The sequence below is a fragment of the Neofelis nebulosa genome, chromosome 2 (assembly GCF_028018385.1).
Source record: "Neofelis nebulosa isolate mNeoNeb1 chromosome 2, mNeoNeb1.pri, whole genome shotgun sequence".
NCBI lineage: Eukaryota > Metazoa > Chordata > Mammalia > Carnivora > Felidae > Neofelis > Neofelis nebulosa.
Genome location: NC_080783.1, coordinates 171,431,483 through 171,452,542, shown reverse-complemented (window position 1 = coordinate 171,452,542; position 21,060 = coordinate 171,431,483). Strand labels below are relative to the sequence as shown.

The 21,060-nt window shown below is 40.2% G+C and overlaps 1 protein-coding gene across 4 annotated transcripts in view; it reads left to right on the top strand.

Annotated features, from left to right (window-relative positions):
• Positions 1-21,060, top strand: part of PATJ (PATJ crumbs cell polarity complex component) — a 366,822-nt gene that overhangs the window by 263,805 nt on the left and 81,957 nt on the right. For all 4 annotated transcript variants that reach the window (XM_058717189.1, XM_058717188.1, XM_058717187.1 and 1 more), the window contains exon 31: positions 9,395-9,472. In XM_058717189.1, the coding sequence (XP_058573172.1) occupies positions 9,395-9,472 (78 nt within the window). The remainder of the gene's footprint in view (positions 1-9,394; positions 9,473-21,060) is intronic.

Here is a 21,060-nt window from a genome sequence, read left to right as displayed (position 1 = left end):
TATGTGATGTCACCTGGGCCTTATAGAAAAGAGAGGCCCATTTCTAAATGAGTTTCTCAATGAGGATTTTTTCTCAACTAGGATTTTATTGCTTATAGTTCTCTCACCAGCTCAACATTTTAAGAATGTAGGACTATATGCACCACACTAAATTATAAACTTCTGGCAGGCTGGCCTACTATCTTCTTGACCACTTTATTCTCAGATCCTAGCATATAGCACTTGCTTAATATTTGTTGAGTAATTTGGGGCACCTGGGTGACTCAGTCGGTTGAGTGTCTGACTTTGGCTCAGGTCATGATCTCGCGGTCCGTGAGTTCGAACCCCACATCCAGCTCTGTGCTGACAGCTTAGAGCCTGGAGCCTGCTTCAGATTCTGTGTCTCCCTCTCTGTCTCTCTGTACCTCCCCTGCTCATGCTCTGTCTCTCAAAAGTAAATAAACATTAAAAAAATTTTTTTAGTATTTGTTGAATAAGTGAATGGGGTGATTAAGGCTTTTTTTTTAATGTTTAGAGTGTGAGTGGAGGAGGGGCAGAGAAAGAGGGAGACACAGAATCTGAAGCAGGCCCCAGACTCTGAGCTGTCAGCACAGAGTCCAGTGCGGGGCCCGAACTCCCCAACTGTGAGATAATGAACTGAGCCGAAGTTGGACGCTTAACAGACTGAGCCACCCAGGCACCCAGGGTGAACCATATTTAGACTTTTCAACTGTATCCTTGATGCTTCATTTCAGTGTTGGATACTTCTTATTGATTTAATTTATTCTGCTACTACTTATCATATATCCACTTTGTAGATCATGCACAAAGTGTCTTAACCTCAAAGAACTTCTAGTCTTATAAGGAAAATAACACATGTATATTACTAAAACAAGGTGTCCTAAAAGATAAAGCTTTAAGACGAGTTCAGAGAAGATGAATATTATTTCCTGGTAAGCTATTTCTGATGAGTAGATTGGATTTTAAAATATGAATATGGTTAGATAAGAATGTGGAAATAGTATAAACAAAAACATGGAAATAAGAAAAATAAGGGTTTGGAATGGGGAGAAGAGTAATGGTATGTGAAAGGGAGTAATAGAAGATGGGATTTGAAAAGTAAATCGAGATCAAATGAGAGGCTTGAATTTAAATCTCAGAAGGTTTGGGGGCATCTGGGTTGCTCAGTGGGTTAAGCATCCAACTTCAGCTCAGGTCATGATCCCGCAGTTCGTGCGTTCAAGCCCTGTGTCAGGCTCTGTGCTGACAGCTCAGAGCCTGGAGACTGCTTTGAGTTCTGTGTCCCTCTCTCTCTGCCCCTCCCCCCACTTGCACTCTGTCTCTCCCCCCCTCCCCCTCTCTCAAAAAAATAAATAAACTTAAAAAAAATAAATCTCAGAAGGTTTGATTTTCATGTATTAGGTACTCAGAGCTGTTGAAGGCATTTTGAACAGTGAAATCGTCCGATCAGGGCTCTACTTCAGGTAGGTTAGTCTAATAGCATGTCAAGGATATCTCAGAGAGGGAAACCCAATTAGGAAGTCACTGTTGTGGTCTTGGAAGAGGTGCTCAAGGCTCAAGTATACTTGGGTTGTAAGATATTACAGTCCTCGACAAGGCAGGCTGAATCTTTTAGAATATCTTTATAGAAGCAAGAGCTTTAATTTTTTTCTTTCTCAGAAGTTGTGCTTTTTTGAATACTAAGTGAGATGAGGCAGGCCTCATAAAGAATGGACAGGTTGATTACCCAGGGAGTGCTATTAGCATAATTCCTATTTTATCTTTAATTGTGGACTACCTTACTGGAATTCTGAGTAGCCTAGAAAATATGCTTACGATGCGGGTAGAAGAAAGAAATTCAATTTGTCACATCTAGTCAACATGACTGCAGAAAGAAATATTTGTGAATTTAGGCTGGCAATGAGACAAATAAATCATCCTGTGGTTTTTTTGGAAGAGAGCATTGAGTTTGGGAAATGTGGGCATGATAAAATTTAAACCAATATAAGATTTATTTTTAAAAAACTTTCAATTGTTTAAAGGAGGTATAGTCACTGTTTTGTTTTTTTAATTTGCTTAGTAAAATCTTAAAAGGGAGCACCTACATGACTCAGTTAAACATCCAGCTTCAGCTCAGGTTATGATCTCATGGTTCACGAGTTCAAGCCCCATGTCGGGCTTTACGCTGACAGTTCAGAGTCTGGAGCCTGCTTCAGATTCTATGTCTCCCTCTTTTCTGCCTACCCCTGCTCACACTCTGCTTCTCTCTCAAAAAAAATAAACATTAAAAAAATAATAAAAATAATAATAATAATGAAAATAGCTTTATTTTTATATATTAATAAACTGTTTTGTCATGGTAAATGAAGAAGTAAGGGAACAACACTATGGAGCATTTAATGAATCAGAAGTGTGGTTTTGGGGCATCTGGATGGCTCAGTCGGTTAGGCATCTGACTTCCACTCAGGTCATGATCTCACAGTCCGTGAGTTCAAGCCCCACGTAGGGCTCTGCACTGACAGCTCAGAGCCTGGAGCTTGCTTCAGATTCTGTCTCCCTTTCTCTCTGCCCCTCCCCAACTCTCTGTCTCTCCGTCTCTCTCTTTCTCTCAAAAATAAGATAAAAACATTAAAAAAAAATTTTTTTTAATCAGAAGTGTGGTTTTTCTGACAAATATATGACTTTACTCATGTGGAATTTAAGATATAAAACAAATGAACATAAGGAAAGGGAAGCAAAAATAATATAAAAACAGGGAAAGGGACAAACAAAAGGGATTCTTAAATATAGATAATAAACTGAGGGTTGCTGGAAGGGCTAAATGGGCAAGGGACATTAAGGAAGACGCTTATTGGGATGAGCGCTGGGTGTTATACATAGGGGATGAATTACTGGATTCTATTCCTAAAATCATTACTGCACTATATGCTAACTAACTTGGATGTAAATTTAAAAATAAATAAATAAATACATTTAATTAAAAAAAATTTTTAAGTAAAAAATTAAATTGGAAATTAAATTGGAATTAAATTTCCAATTAAATTAAATTGGAAAAAGTGCAGTTTTTCCGATCTACAGTAACATCCTTAACTAATTTATTGATAACCTCTCAAATAAAAACATAAATTCCTTCTCTCATAATGTCATTATCTGGTTGGGGAAAACTATAGTGGTAGGTATGAAAAAAATTAAGTAGTATAAAAATAAAAACTATCACCACTTTATGTAGATTTTGGAGGACCCCAGGGAAGGAGTTTAGGGAGTTTAGAATTTCCTAAAGGTTTGGAAGGAACGTCTGAGAATTGAACAGCATTTCTCATCAGCCTATTTATTTATTTAGGTAAAATCTGTGGCAAACATACAATCATGAGCCTTACTTTTTCTTTTCATTCATCTTTTTAAAAAAATTTTTTTAAGAGAGAGAGATGGAGCACAAGTGGGGGAGGGGCAGAGAGAGAAGGAGACACAGAATCCAAAGCAGGCTCCAGGCTCTGAGCTGTCAGCACAGAGCCCAACGCGGGGCTTGAACCCACAAACCGTGAGATCATGACCTGAGCCGAAGTTGGACACTCAACCGACTGGGCCACCCAGGCGCCCCTCTTTTCATTCATCTTTAAAACATAATTCACCACAGAATCTACTACCTGTGATCTTCATGGGAAAAGGTCATTCTCTTTGAGCAGACTTGGCTGCCCAGACAACTTTGGACAGGTGGTTTGAGGATCAGCAAGAAAGGAAGGAAGGGAACACCCATTATCCAAATTAGCTGAATCATCTTGGGTGTCACTGGGCCACCATCCACCAGCCAGATGGTCTTCAAACCACCGTGATACAATTGGACTTTGGAAGTCATGCTTGCTGACCTATTTTCCTCTTCCCATCTCTGACTGATTCCTCATTTCTAAGCTCCTGGTCAGCGGGGTATTTTAAAGGTTGCCTAACACATGTGAACCATTCTGTTTTCAGAACAGAACCTACATTGTTTTGTTCTGTGCCTCATTTAAGGATGAAAACTCTTCTATAAACATGAACTCTCCTAGGAAAGTACATGCTTTATTGTTAACCTCTCTCAATTCCAACTTCCTTTTTTTACCTGACTCCTCTCCATCTAGATTTTTATTTCAAATCCTCCTCTATAGAACCATCTCAAACTAAACCAGTAACTAAAAACAGAGGAAAAGCTTTAGAAGGGGTTCATGGTAGAGTTAAAAAGAGCATTGACTTTGAAATGAGACAGACCTAGGTTGAATAAAAAGAAGGCTCACAGGAAATGAACGAGGCACAGATGTTAGATTCAAGAATGTGTCAGTCTCATCAGGAAGATCAATTCCATATATATGTAATTAGGATACAAATTAAGTGACATAGGAAATTCAGGAAAAATGTTAAGTGAGGTTAGAAGAAAAAGAGCTGTCTTCCAGATAAGAAGAAGAAAGGATTTATGGAATAAGTGACATTTGAGACATGGCTCTGTGTGATAATTCTGTATGTGTAGATGTAAAGGGTATTCTTTTTTGTTTTTATTCAAATCTTTTTTTAGAGTGTGCAAGAGAGAGAGCTTTTGCAAGTGTGTGCACACGAGCAGGGGGGCAGGGTTGGCAGAGAGAGAGAGAGAGAGAGAGAGAATATACCAAGCACGCTCCACACTCAGCATGGAGCCCAACATGGGGCTTGATCACATGACCCTGGGATTGTAGTCTGAGCTGAAATCAAGACTTGAACACCCAACTGACTGAGCCACCCAGGCACCCCCAAATCTTAAAGGATGTGTAGACCATTTGCAACTGAGACTTCCTTGCCCGTGTTTTCTTACATTTTCAAAGTTGAAGCATCAAACAACTGATTTCTCCCCAACTTTAGTATTCATTTAATAAAGACCAAGAAAATCCCACTTCTATACTCATATTGCCAAGAAATGTAAGATTCCTCTGACTTATTTAAACATTAGTTGCTTTCCCCAAGAAGATACATACATAAATAAAAGAATGGCATCAGCTGACCACCATTCTGATGACAACCTCCTTTCATTTCGGATCAGAGGAGGTGGCTATTTGCAGAGTTACTAGAAGAGTAACTTCTAGTGTTTAGTGTGTTTTGTTCTACAATTTAGTGTGCTGCAGTTGCGAACACTAAGTATTTGGGGCGTTAACGGTTTTCCATAGATTAAGTACTAGTTTTTGAAAGTCTAATTCATTTCTTCTGAATTTTTCTGTCTCTAGAACTTACTGTTTAAAATGCTGAAAATCTCGGGGTGCCTGGGTGGCTCAGTCTGTTGAGCATCCGACTTCGGCTCAGGTCATGATCTCGCGGTCCGCGGGTTTGAGCCCCGCGTCGGGCTCTGTGCTGACAGCTCAGAGCCTGGAGCCTGCTTCTGATTCTGTGTCTCCCTCTCTCTCTGCCCCTCCCCTGCTCATGCTCTGTCTCTCACTGTCTCAAAAAAAAAAAACAAAAAAAAAACTGAAAATCTCTATATTCTCAAGCTTTGTTTCTTAACTTGGGCATGTTTATTTTACATAGTGATTTCTTGGTTACCCAAAATTCACTGAGAAGAGTATATTCTACCTAATGAAATTTTCTGGTTAACAAATTCTAAAACACTGTTGAAAAATTAATGGTCTAATAACAACGATTTCTTTTTTTAAGATTGTGAATCCTGTTCTCCATAAGATTTGTTATCAACACTCGGTGCTGGGGCACCTGGATGGCTCACTTGATTAGCATCCAACTCTTGGTTTCTGCTCAGGTCATGATCTCATGGTTCATGAGTTCGAGCTCTGCATTGGACTCTATGCTAACAACTCAGAGCCTGAAGGCTACTTCGGATTCTGTGTCTCCCTCTCTCTATGCCCCTCTGCTGCTCGCTCTCTCTCTCTCTCTCTCTTTCAAAATAAATAAGTAAACTTAAAAGTTTTTTTAAAAACACTGACAAGGGGGGCGCCTGGGTGGCTCAGGTGGTTAAGCGTCCGACTTCGGCTCAAGTCACGATCTCATGGTTGGTGAGTTCAAGTCCCACATTGGGCTCTGTGCTGACGGCTCAGAGCCTGGAGCCTGCTTCGGATTCTGTGTCTCCCCCTCTCTCTGCCCCTCCCCTGCTCCTGCTCTGTCTCTCTCTGTCTCTCAAAAATAAATAAATGTTGGGGCACTTGGGTGGCTCAGTCGGTTGAGTGTCTGACTTCGGCTCAGGTCATGATCTCACAGCTCGTGAGTTCGAGCCCCGCGTCGGGCTCTGTGCTGACAGCTCAGAGCCTGGAGCCTGTTTCAGATTCTGTGTCTCCCTCTCTCTCTGCCCCTAACCCACTTGCATTCTGTCTCTGTCAAAAATAAATAAACATTAAAAAAAATTTTTTTTTTAATTAAATAAATAAATGTTAAAAAAAAATTTTTTTTTAATAAATAAATAAGGGGCGCCTGGGTGGCGCAGTCGGTTAAGCGTCCGACTTCAGCCAGGTCACGATCTCGCGGTCCGTGAGTTCGAGCCCCGCGTCAGGCTCTGGGCTGATGGCTCGGAGCCTGGAGCCTGTTTCCGACTCTGTGTCTCCCTCTCTCTCTGCCCCTCCCCCGTTCATGCTCTGTCTCTCTCTGTCCCAAAATAAAAAATAAAAAAAATAAAAAATAAAAAAAAAATTAAAAAAAAATAAATAAATAAATAATAAAAAATAAATAAATAAAACACTGACAAGGAATAAAGAGAAACAAGAGCAGCGTTTACTTAAGGCCTAGAGCATAGTTAATAATAGCAGGACCTTTGATATCAGTCTTCCCTAGCTTTGAATCTTGGGTTCACCTCTCAGTAGTTAGGCATTCATTAGCAAGCTAACTTAAAATGCATCATTTCCCCATCCATGAATGGGAATAACCTTGGTACATATCCATGTAGGGTCGTTACGAAGACTACACGAAACATGGTTGATAACGAATCTGTGTCAACAAAAAGCTGGAAACAAAAATAAACTGCACTCAGTGTTATGCTAATAGATATTTTGCTTGTTAATGTATTAATTTTCAAGGCAACCTGATGGGGTAGTATTTTAATCTGGTACTTTTATCTGTTTAAATGTTTAAATCTGTTTAAAAAAACATATACTCAAGGGCGCCTGGGTGGCTCAGTTGGTTGAGCTCCCAACTCTTGGTTTCAACTCAAGTCATGATCTCATGGTTCCTGAAATCAAGCCCCATGCACAGAGCCTGCTTAGGATTCTATCTCTCCTTTCTGCCTCTCCCCTGCTCCTATCTCTCTCTCAAAATAAATAACTAAACTAAATAAATAGGTAAATAAAAGAACTCTTTGGTCCCACATTTAAAAAAATAAAATAATAAAAACCGGGGTGCCTGGGTGGCTTAGTCTTTAAGTATCTGACTCCAGCTCAGGTCATAATCTCATGGTTCATAGTTCGAGTCCCATATCAGGTGAGCTCAATCAATCCCCAGTTCAGGTGAGTATGAGCCCTGCTTTGGGTGAGCCCCACTTCTCTCTCTCTCTCTCTCTCTCTCTCTGTCTCTCTCTCTCTCTCTCTCTCTCTCTCTCTCTCTCTTTCTCTCTCTCTCTCTCTCCCCCCCTGGCTCACTTCTACCCTCTCTCTCTCAAAAAATAAAAAAAATGAAATAAAATAAAAACAAGTACTCAGGCTTAGAAAAAACCTTGCTGAAAGTCAGAATTCGAAATGGCAAAGTTGCAATTTGAACCCAGATCCAACCAATTTAACATCATGCTGCTTTCTTAGATTTTTTTCTTTTAGATAGTTCTCAAAGCTCTCCTTTATTTTTTAAGCTTACGATAATATGTGCCAATTCTTCTATAATCTAACAGTATAGAAATAACTAATGTAAAAATTCCCCAATCTTTAATCTTATCCCCTAGAAGTAAGCAATTTAAATAATTTGTCCAGTATGCCTACAAATATTTTCCTATATGCATATCTCTACATATCTGTATATTTTGTATGTTTTTTTCTGAAAAGAATATTCTATATTCTTTCAATGGCATGTAAAAATTCCTCTTTCTCTACATCATTATCAATACTGAATGTTATCTTTCTATTGTCCATTTGATAAATGAAAGAATGCTATATCTTTGCTTTAAAAACTATTTTCCCTACAAACGATCCAACAAAATTTGTAGTAATCCCAAGAAAGTAGTGTTCTAATATAAAATCCAAATAATGTAAGTATAGATACTCCATTTATCATCCTTATTCTCCCCTATGTACCCTCAGAAAGTAACCTCTGGTTCATTAACTATAACATTTAATATGTTACAATTCAATTGAGGAGATACTGGATGTGTTTTGCAATTTTAATGGGGCTTATTCTTACAGGATGTCTCATTTATATTAAATCAATATTTTTAGAATTCTGCAGAAAATAATCATCAAGTAAACAAGTGCTCCATTCATTGGTTCAACCAGGATTTGTCCAGTGTTTTCCAGGTACCAGGCACAGTGATAGGTATTTGAGTTTCAGAAATAAACACAGTCTTCAGAAATAAATACAGTCTCTTATCTCAGGTAATTTAATCTTGTTCAGAAGATAAACAAGCATCTGGGACAGTTTGGGCTGGAGGGAACAGATTAGCTAACTGGCTGAAACAATAAGTAAATATATTGGCACTCCTGTGAAGGCTGCTAAGAGTAAGGCTGTACTTCAGGTCAGGTGACGCAGTGGCTCACTTCTGCCATTGGAGTCCACTCTTTCCCTCTCTACCTTTGCTTTGTCACAGTGTCGGCTTCATTTCAAGGCTGGCTTCCTTGTGGTTGTGGGATGGTTGCCCATGGCAATTTGAGCTTCATGCTTTCTTGTTAATTTGGGAGGTATAGAGACTTCTTCTGTTTCTTTTATTATTTATTTAAAATTTTTTAATGTTTTATTTTTGAGAGAGAGAGCGTGCGAGCAGGGGAGAGGCAGAGAGAGAGACACAGAACTTGAAGCAGGCTCCAGGCTCCACGCTATAGCACAGAGCCCAACCTGCGGCCTGAACCCACAAACTGTGAGATCATGACCTGAGCCAAAGTCGTATGCTTAACCCCACTGAGCCACCCAGACTTCCCTCTCATGTTTCTTTTAAGACCAAGGAAGAACTTTTCCAGAAGTCTCTGTGTCTCATTGAGCAGAATTGGATCACATACCTATTCCTGACAAAGTCATTGGCTAAAGGAGTGGGATTTAACAATAAGACCATCAGGCCCAACCTTGGAACAAAAAATAGAGATCAGCTTTTTCTAAGGCATATCTGTAAGCAGCAGGAACAGATCCCTGGGGGAGCGGGGGCATTCTAGAGGAAAGGAAGAAAATAGAAATGGCCTCTAGAGAGGAAACAGTATCTACAATAATAAAACAGCCAACTGTGATTGAGTATATAGTTCTGGGCAGTGTGAGTGAAGATTAACATCTTTATTATTTTGTTCTTACTGTCCTATAGGATCAGAGTGGTACTGAACCTATTAGCAGTGAGGAAGATGGCATGAAACACTTGCCTGAAAATGAAAGCTCCAAACTGGTGAGAATCATTTATATTTTGTGCCACTGTGAAAAGGATCAACTTGTGTTGTACTTGTTTCTCTAGGACTCTTGATCTCTGAGGTAGTGGAAGCTTTTCCGTATGGAGTGACCCATCCATTCCAAAGAATAACATATTCTGTTTTCTTCACACTTGAATTATGCTGTTTGGGACTAAAGAAGCAACTTCTCTTTTAATCCTGTTTAATATTGGGTTTCTTTCAGGCTAGAGCTATATTCAATTAGTCCTAAAGGCACAGAAAAAGATGTTAAGTGTATTCCGTTGAGTCATAGTAAATCATAGGTAAACTCGCCCAGGGGGTGGAGAATAGAAGAAAGTCAGTTTTATTTTTAAGTTTGTTTATTATTATTATTATTATTTATTTATTTATTTATTTATTAAAAAAAATTTTTTTTACTAATCTCTATATCCAGCATAGGGCTTGAACTCACGACCCCGATATCAAGATTCGTGTGCTCTTCTGACTGAGCCAGTCAGGCACCCTGAAGAGAGTCAGTTTTAGAGAACCCTCGCTCCTTACATATTTTAATGCTTGATATTTTACTTCATATTTATTGAATTTTTACTGGGTCCCAGGTTCTATACTGTATGCTACATTCATTTCCTCAGTCTTATGGTGCAGGTGGCTATAGCTTTCTTTTACCCACAAGCAGACCGAGGGCTAATGATGTTCACTAACTTGCAAGAGCCCACTCACTAGAATACAGTAGACCTGGAGATTTGCCCCCATTTGGTCTGACTCCCATGCTTTCGTTCATAATCCATCTTTTTGTTTTGTAGCCTTGTACTTGCAAGGTTAGACTACAAGTTCTAGAAAGAAATGTGGGCTTTTTTCTCTCTGTTTCAAAATGTCTTACAAATCTCAAAGAATTATCACTTAGGAGGGTCACCCTGATTTTATGGCAGCACAGAGTTGTTCATTTTACTTCAGGGAGTTTGAGAAATCGTTTATCTTCTTTCAACTTTTAGAAAATATATATTGGGACTGTCTTAGATTCTGTGTCCTAGAAAAGAAACTGATTCAGGCTGAAGGGAAAGGACATTTCAGCAAAAGTGGAAATGACAGTGGGCTACTCCTGGGCCAGTTGTAAATGGGACCCGAGGACCCTGGCATCAAGAACACTAGGACTAATGGATTATGACCATTGTTCTTGAGCAAGATGTTTCAAGGTTACACTGTTTCCTTTATGAAAGATAAACAGCATATTTGTATAGAAGGGGAATGAGTAACATCAACAAATTTTGAACTCAGAGTTCCTTCATTTAAAAATACTATTGGGGCACCTGGGTGGCCCAGTCAGTTAAGCTTCCAACTCTTGGTTTTGGCTCAGGTTATGATCTCAAGGTTTGTGAGTTCGAGCCCCGCATTGGGCTCCATGCTGAGAGTGCGGAGCCTGTTTGGGATTCTGTCTCTCTCTCCGTCCCTCTACCTCCTGTGCATGTGTGAGCATGCTCTCTGTCTCTCTCAAAATAAATAAATAAACTTTAAGAAAATACAAATAAAAATACTGTTACCTTGGTTTTGGGGGGCACTGTATCTCCACAGATAGGTTAAAGAAAAGTATTGTGAAGCAACAGGGTTTTGTTAGTAGAGGCCACCAACTTCATCCACAGAGGAAATGGTAAAAATGATGAAAACACTTTCTTATCTGCTTGCTAGAAAAGTCTGTTAGTCCAATGAGGGTCACTTGTATGCTATAGGCAAAAGCCATCCATTATCCACTCACTGTTCCCAAGAAAGCAATGCCAGTGATGGGGCTCTAAGTGTCAAGACAATTGAAGGGACCCCCCCCCCCACCCCGCCAGGCAGAGGACTTAAAGGGCTAAGGGTAATTTTTAAATATTTTTTTATACTGCATTTCACCAAGATGGAAGTCTTCCCCATACCCACTGACTGCTGTCTCTTTCTTTTTCCCTCCCCTCTCCTCCTCACCTCCCTCCTCTCTTTTTAGTATTTTATAATTCTGTTTCCGATAGAATCTATGCATGGTCTAATTCAGAGAGGAAAGATAGCCTAGATTTAAACAACTTTTATAACATAAGTATAGATGGCATACCATAAAACATTAGTTAATAAGAATGTGGTCTTGGACATGTTACTTGACCTCACCAAGCCCCAGTTTTTTCACCTGAAGGAGAGTAGTAATCAGGATATTATGAGGAAACACAAGGGCTATAAGGAATAAATCATGTAATAGAGTATAAGGCAAATAGTTGGTGTTTAGCAAGTTCATTCCTTAAGTCAACAAATATTTGTTGAATGCCACTATGTTCCAGGCACTAGAAATACAACAGTGAATAAAATGTACAAAAATGCTTGTTTTCTTGTGGACTCTTTTCGGAATGAGTAGGGGGAGGAGAATAGATAAGAAATTAGCAAAATATTAGATTTGGTCATAAGAAATAGCCGTTTCTGTAGGTAAGAATTTCATGTGGTGCAACTTAGTCTTATTATAAAGTATTAATAACTATTAATCATCACTAGTCATCATGACAATTTCTATTATAAGATTGATACAAGCTCCTCTGGGTTGCTACACCATCCTAGGATTATTGCCCAGTGCATCTGGTCAGAGGACAGCATATCATCTGTATGGGTCTTAACTCTTCTCACCCCTGTTTATGTCAAGACAGTGGGAAACAGTAAGCCCTAACCCTCCAAAAGTTGCTTGCTTCCTAAGGCAGCACATATGTCCCATCAGACACTATGCTGACCCCTGCAGGAGTGATCAGGAGAAACACACAAGCCTTGCTCTTCAGCAGTTGACCCTCTAGAATCAGTGAGGATAAAAGAATTTGCATCTAGAAAACCACACATGCAAAAGTAGATTAGATAACAAGAAAACGCTATGTTGCACGTGTTCAAAAATGGAAGGAAAACCATCTCATTCAGGGATTAGGGAAGGTTTCTTAGAATGTGACCTTTAAGGTAAACCTCTGAAGACGAGAATGCAGTTGAACGGTGAGGTTGGCGTAAATAGAAAGTTTAGCAGCTAAATCAGTGTGGATTATGGAATAGTGAGTAAGGGTTGGGTTTTTGTAGAGCAACAGTGGCCGATACAATTTGAACAGTAGAATCACAGAACTGAAGGAACTGTATGCTCCTTCCTATGTATGTATGTGAATTATAGATGAATTTATTCATCCTTATGTGCTCAGTGTTCAATCAGTGTCTCAGTAGCTGCCTATATTCATGTAGACACAAGGTGCTACCTATGAGAAACTGTACTTCAGAGAGCTATTAAATTATTTCTTTAAGATTCCCTGTTTTCAGAGCTAAGACCAAGCCATGGGTCAACACATTCCAGTACTGTTTCCACTGTTCAGTTATGGTTGGCTTTGGTCCATATCTCAGTGGTCCCCAGACTTACAGCCAAGGAGTTTATAATAACTTCAGTAGGTATTGGCTTTCTCTAAAATATTTTTAAAGGGAGAATAACTTGTTTTTAGACAACTGATCAGATGATGGTTTGTGAAACAGATTCCACTTGTGAGAGACTGGAGGCAGGAAAGTGTCTGGAATCTATTTCAGAAGTCTAGGTGAGAGCCTGTTAAGACTGTTTTTTAAGCCCTTTGAAAGGAACTTTTCAAAAGCTATCTGCATAGAGCTTTGTGATTTGCAAATCAAAGTGTCATCTATTATCTCATTTGCTTAATTTTTTAATATCTAATTTTTTTTCTAAAATGATATTTAGTTTGTTTGTGATCTTATTCAATTTTATCCCCAAAATAAGCCTATGTAAAAAAAAAAAAAAAAAAAAAGTAGGGCAGGGATTATTTACCCCAGACTTACAGATGAGACTGTAATCTGCTTAGTGAAAGATCACAGAACTGAAAATTGGAAGAGCTAGGGCTCATCCGGAAGGTTCCTTGACCCCCTGGCATTGGACATAGAGGGTCATGAATCCCTAAAGTGATTATTTTAATCTTTTGGATATCAACCTATGTTTTTTTTATCATGTTGAGAATATCTGTGTTAATACATTATACTCTTTTGAGTCCATATAACTAAATTATCAAGAGTACAAACACTGGAACTAGGCTACTGGGATTCAAGTCTTGATTCTACCATTTATGAGCAATATAACCTTAGGCACTTAACCTTTCTGTGCCTCAGTTTCTGCATCTATAAAATGGGAGAAAGAAACCACAGTTGTGAGAATTGAGGAGGTACCAGCTATAAGGTGCTATGCAGAACCATGCCAGAGTATGCTGGGATCTCTGTGCAGCAGTGACTTGTTGACAATGATGATGCTGTTATTTATTTTTAATTTTTTTAGTGTTTATTTTTTTTAAATATGAAATTTATTGTCGGATTGGTTTCCATACAACACCCAGTGCTCATCCCAACACGTACCCTCCTCAATATCCCTCACCCACCCTCCCCTCCCTGCCACCCCCCATCAACCCTCAGTTTGTTCTCAGTTTTTAAGAGCCTCTTATGTTTTGGCTCCCTCCCAATGTTTAGTTATTTTTTGAGAGCGAGACAGAGTGTGAGTAAGAGAGGGGCAGAAAAAGAGGGAGACACAGAATCCAAAGCAGGCTCCAGGCTCTGAGCTGTCAGCACAGAGCCCGTCACGGGGCTTGAACTCACAAGCCGTAAGATCGTGACCTGAGACGAAGTTGGATGTTCAACCAACTGAGCCACCCAGGCGCGCCCTCTTGCTGTTATTCTGATTAAAACATTTTGGGGCGCCCGGGTAGGTCAGTCGGTTGAACGTCCAACTTCCACTCAGGTGATGATCTTGCAGTTCATGAGTTCGAGCCCTGCATCCGGCTCTGTGCTGACAGCTCAGAGCCTGGAGCCTGCTTTGGATTCAGTGTCTCCCTGTCTCTCTGCCCCTCCCCCGTTCATGCTGTTGTCTCACTCTCTCTCAAAAGCAAACATTTAAAAAATTAAAATAACATAAAATAAAACATTTAGGGCTAGCCACATAAGGAATAACTGTTGTAAGTTAAAGCATCAAGGTGTAATTTAGAAAACTGAATTTTTCAACCTGAAAAATGCAAATTGTAATCATAACAGTATTTATTGAAAGCCTATGTGCTAGGCATTATTCTAAGCTCAATTACATTAACAGTCCTATGAGGTTAGGGCTAGTATTTTCCCCATATAAGAGATGAGGAAACTGAGGCACGGAAACATTAAATAATCTCCCAGTGAAGCCTGGATCCAGGTCCATGCACTGTGAGGCTGGAAGCTAGTCTGTAAACCACTGTGCACTACCACCTTTGAGAGAGATACAGACGTAGAACAATACTGAAGTCAAGGGACAGCAAGAAAGTTACATTGGGATCTGAACTTTGTAATTTTGTCTAAATCTTAAACTTCAACGTTGAGAGTATGAAAGGCCTTGGTTGCCAGAACTGGTGAGACGGAAACCAAACTGGAGCCAGACCGTGTTAATGAGGTGATCTCTTCGCCGAAAGCAATGGGGGGCCATGCAGGGCTTTAGAAGGTGACTCTGAACTGTAGCTGTGATGTGGTGACTAGGTTGGACAGGGACCAGAATCGATGCTGACTGGCTCGCTGGAGGTTCATTATAACAGTGGCCATCCACAAGAGGCGGCGACGACTATATATTCTCATACTCTTGTCTATGCAAAGACCTTAATACACAGCAAGGCAATATGTGTGTTTACCAAGTTCCACAGGAAGTTGCCAGTAAAAGAATTTACCTTTCTTGCCCTCAGTATGCAAACCTCCTGCTATATGTGTTCTTTAAGACTTTCCTCTGAAGGCAGGTTTAGAGCTATTTAAATGGCAATTGTTGCACCATCTGGGTCTTGAGAACAAGCATCCTCCCAGGACTTGGCCAGCAGCCCACGATAAACCTGCTAGGAAATGCCCCCAACAGATGTGCTCCGCGTTCTTTCCCAATTTATGAAACTGCTTAGCAACAATACAGTCTATGTGTCTCTGTGTCAAATGATCCTTGTCGTCACAGATCTGATACAGCAGCCTTGATATCATCTTAGATTTTTCAAAATTTTTCAAAATGTTTAGATTTTTCCAACTGTCTGCAATGGTTTTTACTGTTGTCTTTCATTGTGAAATATTTCTGATCCTCTGGGCAAGAATAGAAAAATGAGAGCATTTCAGTCAGCTCAAGGTGGCATTCTACCTCTGGCTTCTTTGTGGAGATTTTGGAATTTATGGGGTAGCAAGATGCCTGGGGAAACATGAGTTTTTTCTGAATTACCTATCACTAACCTAAATGAGCTGTGACATGGAAATTCACACTGTAACAGGCAGTGCATTTTACCATTTGAGTCCACACCAGCTGCAATAGCAACATTTTAGGAACACTGTTTACTCTCTACTAGATATACTTGATCCATATAAAGTTTTCAAACCTACCTATTGAAAAACCAGTGTTGAATGTTACGGATACCATCCAAATGGCCTGATAGTACTTGCTTTTTCAGATGAAAAAAGCTATCAGATATAAATTGTGGACTCCGAAGTCTGAACAGACTTAGATTTTGCCTCTGTTATTCACTAGGAAAAGTGACTTGTCCTATCTGCAGTCTTCATCCAAAAATGGAGGAGGATGTCCACCTCTCTGTTGTGAGGACTGAAACACTCAACACAGTGCTTGGCATGCAGGAAGGGCTCCGTAATGTAGCTGTTGTTAACGCCAGATACTGCCTATATAAAATCTACGTGTGCTAGGACTCTCTTTATTTAGTGCATATTTCCGGAGAACCTGTGATGTGTCGAGCTCTGGAAATGTAAAGATAAATAAGACCTCTTTCGGAGCATCTGGGTGGCTCAGTTGGTTACAACTGACTCAGTTTCAGCTCAGGTCATGACATCATGGTTTGTGAGTTTGAGCCCCGAGTTGGACTCCGTGCTGACTGCTTAGAGCCGGCTTCTTGGGATCTCTCTCTCTCTCTCTCTCTCTCTGCACCTCCCCTGCTTGCTCGCTCTCTCTAAATAATTAAATAATTAAATAAATAAATAAATAAATAAGCAAGCAAGCATTTAAAAAAAGAAACACAGGGTGCCCTGTTCCTTTAATAAATAAATACATAAGACCTCTTTTATTCACTTAATAATTCACATGACGTACACCACATTAGGTCTGACAATTCAGATAATGTACACCACATTAAGTCTGATGCAGAGGTCACAAACTGGCTCTCAGAGTTGGATCCAGATCTCATTTCACCTCTATGATGTGCTCTTAAGACGTTTGAGCTAGGGTTGCCTGGGTGGCTCAGTCGGTTAAACTTCCAGCTTTGGCTCAGGTCATGAACTCATGGTTCACGAGTTTGAGCACTGAGCTGGGTTCTCTGGTGTCAGTGCAGAGCCTGCTTCAGATCCTCTGTCCTCCTCTCTCTCTGCCCCTCCTCCAATCATTCTCCCTCAAAAAAAAAAAAAAAAAAAATTTTTTTTTTTAAAAGATGTTTGAGCTAATTTTTATAAATCAGATTTTCACATAAAAATCCTGGTTTCTCTTTTCTCTTAAAAACAGACCGGCATTCTAAGCTGCCCCATGAATCAATTATGTAGTTGCAGTTTATTTCTGTCCCTACTTTTTTTTTTAAGTTCATTTATTTATTTTGAGAGAGAGCAAGCAGGGGAGGAGCAAAGAGAGAGAGAAAGGGAGCTAGAATCCCAAGCAGGCTCCATGCTGTCAACACACAGCCTGATGAGGGGCTCGATCCCAGGGACCTGTGAGATCATGACCTGAGCCCGAAACCAAGAGTCGGAGGCTTAACCAACTGAGCCACCCAGGCCCCCCTTCTGTCCCTACTTTAACACCATTTCCCCACCCCAGCCTGCTTCCCATATCCCCACACCTGTAAACACCTGAGTCTGCGTCCCTGGTCTAATACTGGAGACAGAGCTGTGGCTGTGCAGGTGGAGTGGTGGGAGGTCAAAGCCAAGAAGTGGACAGGGGTGAATGGTGGAAGTCCTTGTGGACCAAGGGAAGGAAGCCTTTGGAGTGGTTTTAACTGGGGATGATGATGAGAGTAGCCATTTGAAAAGATTCTTCTGAATGCCCTGAAAAGAATCCTTTAGAAAAAGTCAAAACTGAAGGCAGGGAGAGAGTTAAAAAGTTGTTAGAATAACAATGATGAAAGTTGATGGAGGAAGAGGAGGGCTAGGACTGACTCTAACATGCATCGGTGCAAGCTGACTGGCTGGGTGCCAGCTGGGTGCTGTTACTGAGGAAAGGAACCAAGGAGAAAGGTTCCCCACATTTGTGGGGAAGGATGAATGAACTGGGCTGGGTATAAGACAGCAAACTAGAGAGAGCTGCTCAGCCTAAAGGTAGTCACATTCAAAAGTATTCATGGGGCGCCTGGGTGGCGCAGTCGGTTAAGCGTCCGACTTCAGCCAGGTCACGATCTCACGGTCCGTGAGTTCGAGCCCCGCGTCAGGCTCTGGGCTGATGGCTCGGAGCCTGGAGCCTGTTTCCGATTCTGTGTCTCCCTCTCTCTCTGCCCCTCCCCCGTTCATGCTCTGTCTCTCTCTGTCCCAAAAATAAATAAAAAAAACAAACAAAACAAAAAAAAAAAAGTATTCAAATTCAGTGATTTTTAGAACATGCCTGTCAGACACACAACAAACACAAATCATCTATTGCTGATCTGGGTCCTTGGACTCCCACCTTGTAGCCTGTGGATACACTAGAAAAGGACAGCTTTTGCCTGACTCAGTCCCTCCTCCCTCCTCCGACCACCGGGATTAGCTGAACTCACACCAGCAAGAGCTCCATGGCCCTTCACCTGCTCTTCTGCAGTACGCCTCAACGCTAAGAACTACTTTTCAAGTTTATTTATTTATTCTGAGAGACGGAGAGAGTGAGCAGGGGAGGGGCAGAGAGAGAGGGAGAGAGTTCCAAGCAGGCCGTGCACTGTTAGTGCAGGCCCCGCACTGTTAGTGCAGGCCCCAGTGCAGAGCTCGAATTCACCAACTGTGAGATCATGACCTGAGCTGAAACCAGGAGTCAGATGTTCAACCAACTAAGCCACCCAGGTACCCTGCTAGGAACTACTTTTTTATTTTTTAAATAATGTTCATTTATTTTTGAGAGAGAGAGAGTGCACAAGCAGGGGAGGGGCAGAGAGAGAGAGAGGGGGAGACGCAGAATCGGAAGCAAGCTCCAAGCTGTGAGCACAGAGCCCCACACGGGGCTCGAACTCACGAACTGCGAGATCATGACACCAACCGAAGTCAGACGCTTAACCGAATGAGCCACCCAGGTGCCCGGAACTACTTTTTAAAAGTCGGATGCGAATCCTGGCTGTGACACTTAGTGGAGTCTCTGTGCCTCAGTTTCTTTATCAATACAATGGGGACGGTAATAGGCTCGATCTCATATAACATAGAAATTAATACACGTCGGATGCCTTTTGATGCACATAGGAAATGCTGTGAAAGTGTTAAGCTGCCATATTTTTTCTCAGCAGTTCTGAAAGTACTTTCGAGGTAAGATTCATGTGTCTTGCTCACTGATATGTCCCGTGGCTCACAGTGTCTGGGACATAAAAGGCCTTTAATACAAACTTGCTTAATTTCTGCTCCCTCTGAAATATAAGATAATTAATATGGGTTTTAGATTATAGGACCTTAAAATTATCGTGACAAATAAGACTTGCCCAGAGAAGTGAAAATTTTATAGACTCAGAGAACCACGTGTGAGCACCTCTAAGTTTCTGATAAGTTCTGGAATTAAGACACTAGACACAGCTAAGAAAGTCTGAGTTCTAGGCTCAGCCAGGGCGTCATTTTCCTTCTCTGGGTTCTTAGCGCTAATAATTATGATTGGAAGATTATTTTCTCAGTGTAGAAAAATCTGATAATAGCTTCCTTCCTGGCAAATTGAATTTCACCTAACAAGTCTTCACAGCAGACCAGTTAAAGGGAATGAAAGCAAGCCAGCAGATGTCGACGATGGGAATTTGTGTCCCGATGTCCCGACGATGGGAAATCGTATACCTCTCTCTGTGCTGTCTTTGAGTTCCTGAGATTACTTTACCTATTACCATCATGTCTCTACAGTATCTTCTTCATTTATGATACAGAGGGAGAGAGAACGGAGGAAAAACCCCAAAACTTTCCTCTTGTGACTTTTGTGAAGGAAATTGACTTGATTGTAAATCTACTATCTTTTTTATGACCAGGAAAGGGAAATTTTTCATGTAGGCAAATCTCAAGTGATTTTCAGAAATACAAGATATAAAGTACAATGAGCTGTGAAAAATGCCACATATTTGAATGCACTTGAACTCTGCCATTGGAAATTTGCATACTGTCACAAAAGAGAGGCCAGTGCTGACTCAGACATATTCTTCTCTCTGGCTCCTTACGAGGGAATTCCTAGGCTCTTGCTATAGAAGCGGTTTTCATGTTGGATCTGAAACAGAAAATACGATTTTCACAGTGACATCTGCTACCCTATCCAAACTAAAACCCCGCAGTTCTTGATGAACTACAAATTGGGGATAAAAAATGGATTTAAAGTACATAGTTCAGTTGTTTTAAAAGTGAAGAGGATATACATCTGACAATTCCAGACTGGACTTGAGACCTACAATCATCAAAAACACATTTTATTTATTTATTTTTTATTTTTTATCAAAAACACATTTTAAGCTGTTTTTCCAAACTTGGATACCAGCACTTTAAAAACACTTAGGAATCATTTTTAATAAACCCTAGTAGTCAAAATTGATAAACTGGTATCAATTATATTTCACTCAAAATGTTTTTTAGGGGCACCTGGGTAGCTCAGTTGGTTAAGTGTCTCACTTGTGCTCAGGTCATGATATCGCAGTTTGTGGGTTCACGCCCGCCATCAGGCTTTGTGCTGACAGCTCAGAGCCTGGAGCCTGCTTCAGATTCTGTGTCTCCCTCTCTCTTTCTTTCTGCCCCTCCCCCCACTTGTGTGTGTTCTCTCTCTCTCTGAAAAATAAATATTTAAAAAATTTTTAAAAACCTTTTAATATGTTTTTAAAGGAAAATAAAAAATCGATAAACTGAACATGTATCAGAAATCACACAGCATGTTATTCTCTTACAAGTTAAAATCCTACACTGCACTCATTATCTTCCTCTACAAATCTATTTTTTTTTCATGTTTTTTTTCATGTTATTTAAAAATTAGAGACAATATCAACCTCCTATGTATCCAGGTTCAAAACCACAGTCAGCTTTTACTAATGTCTCTCCTTGTCTGCTTTCATCAAATCGTTTACAAAGTATGCTTAATCGCTTACAAGTATGTCTACGGACACAACATGAAGCAAAGTATATTTTTTTCAGACACTGGGATTTCACAGACCAGAAAATTTTCAAAAGAATGTTGAGAATGTAGAATAATTATTATTATTATTATTATTATTATTATTATTATTATTTGGCTAAGTAATGAAAACCAAAGTAATAGTAGTTTGGAGCATATGAGTCTGTCATTTTCTAAGTCAAGAAATGGTCAAGTAACAGGGATTTCAGAGGGCTCAACCTATTGAAGTCTCCCCTCCCCTCCCATCCCCATTACTACCATATATCATTATCATAATGTCACATAAGAAGAGCCGTTTTAACACTG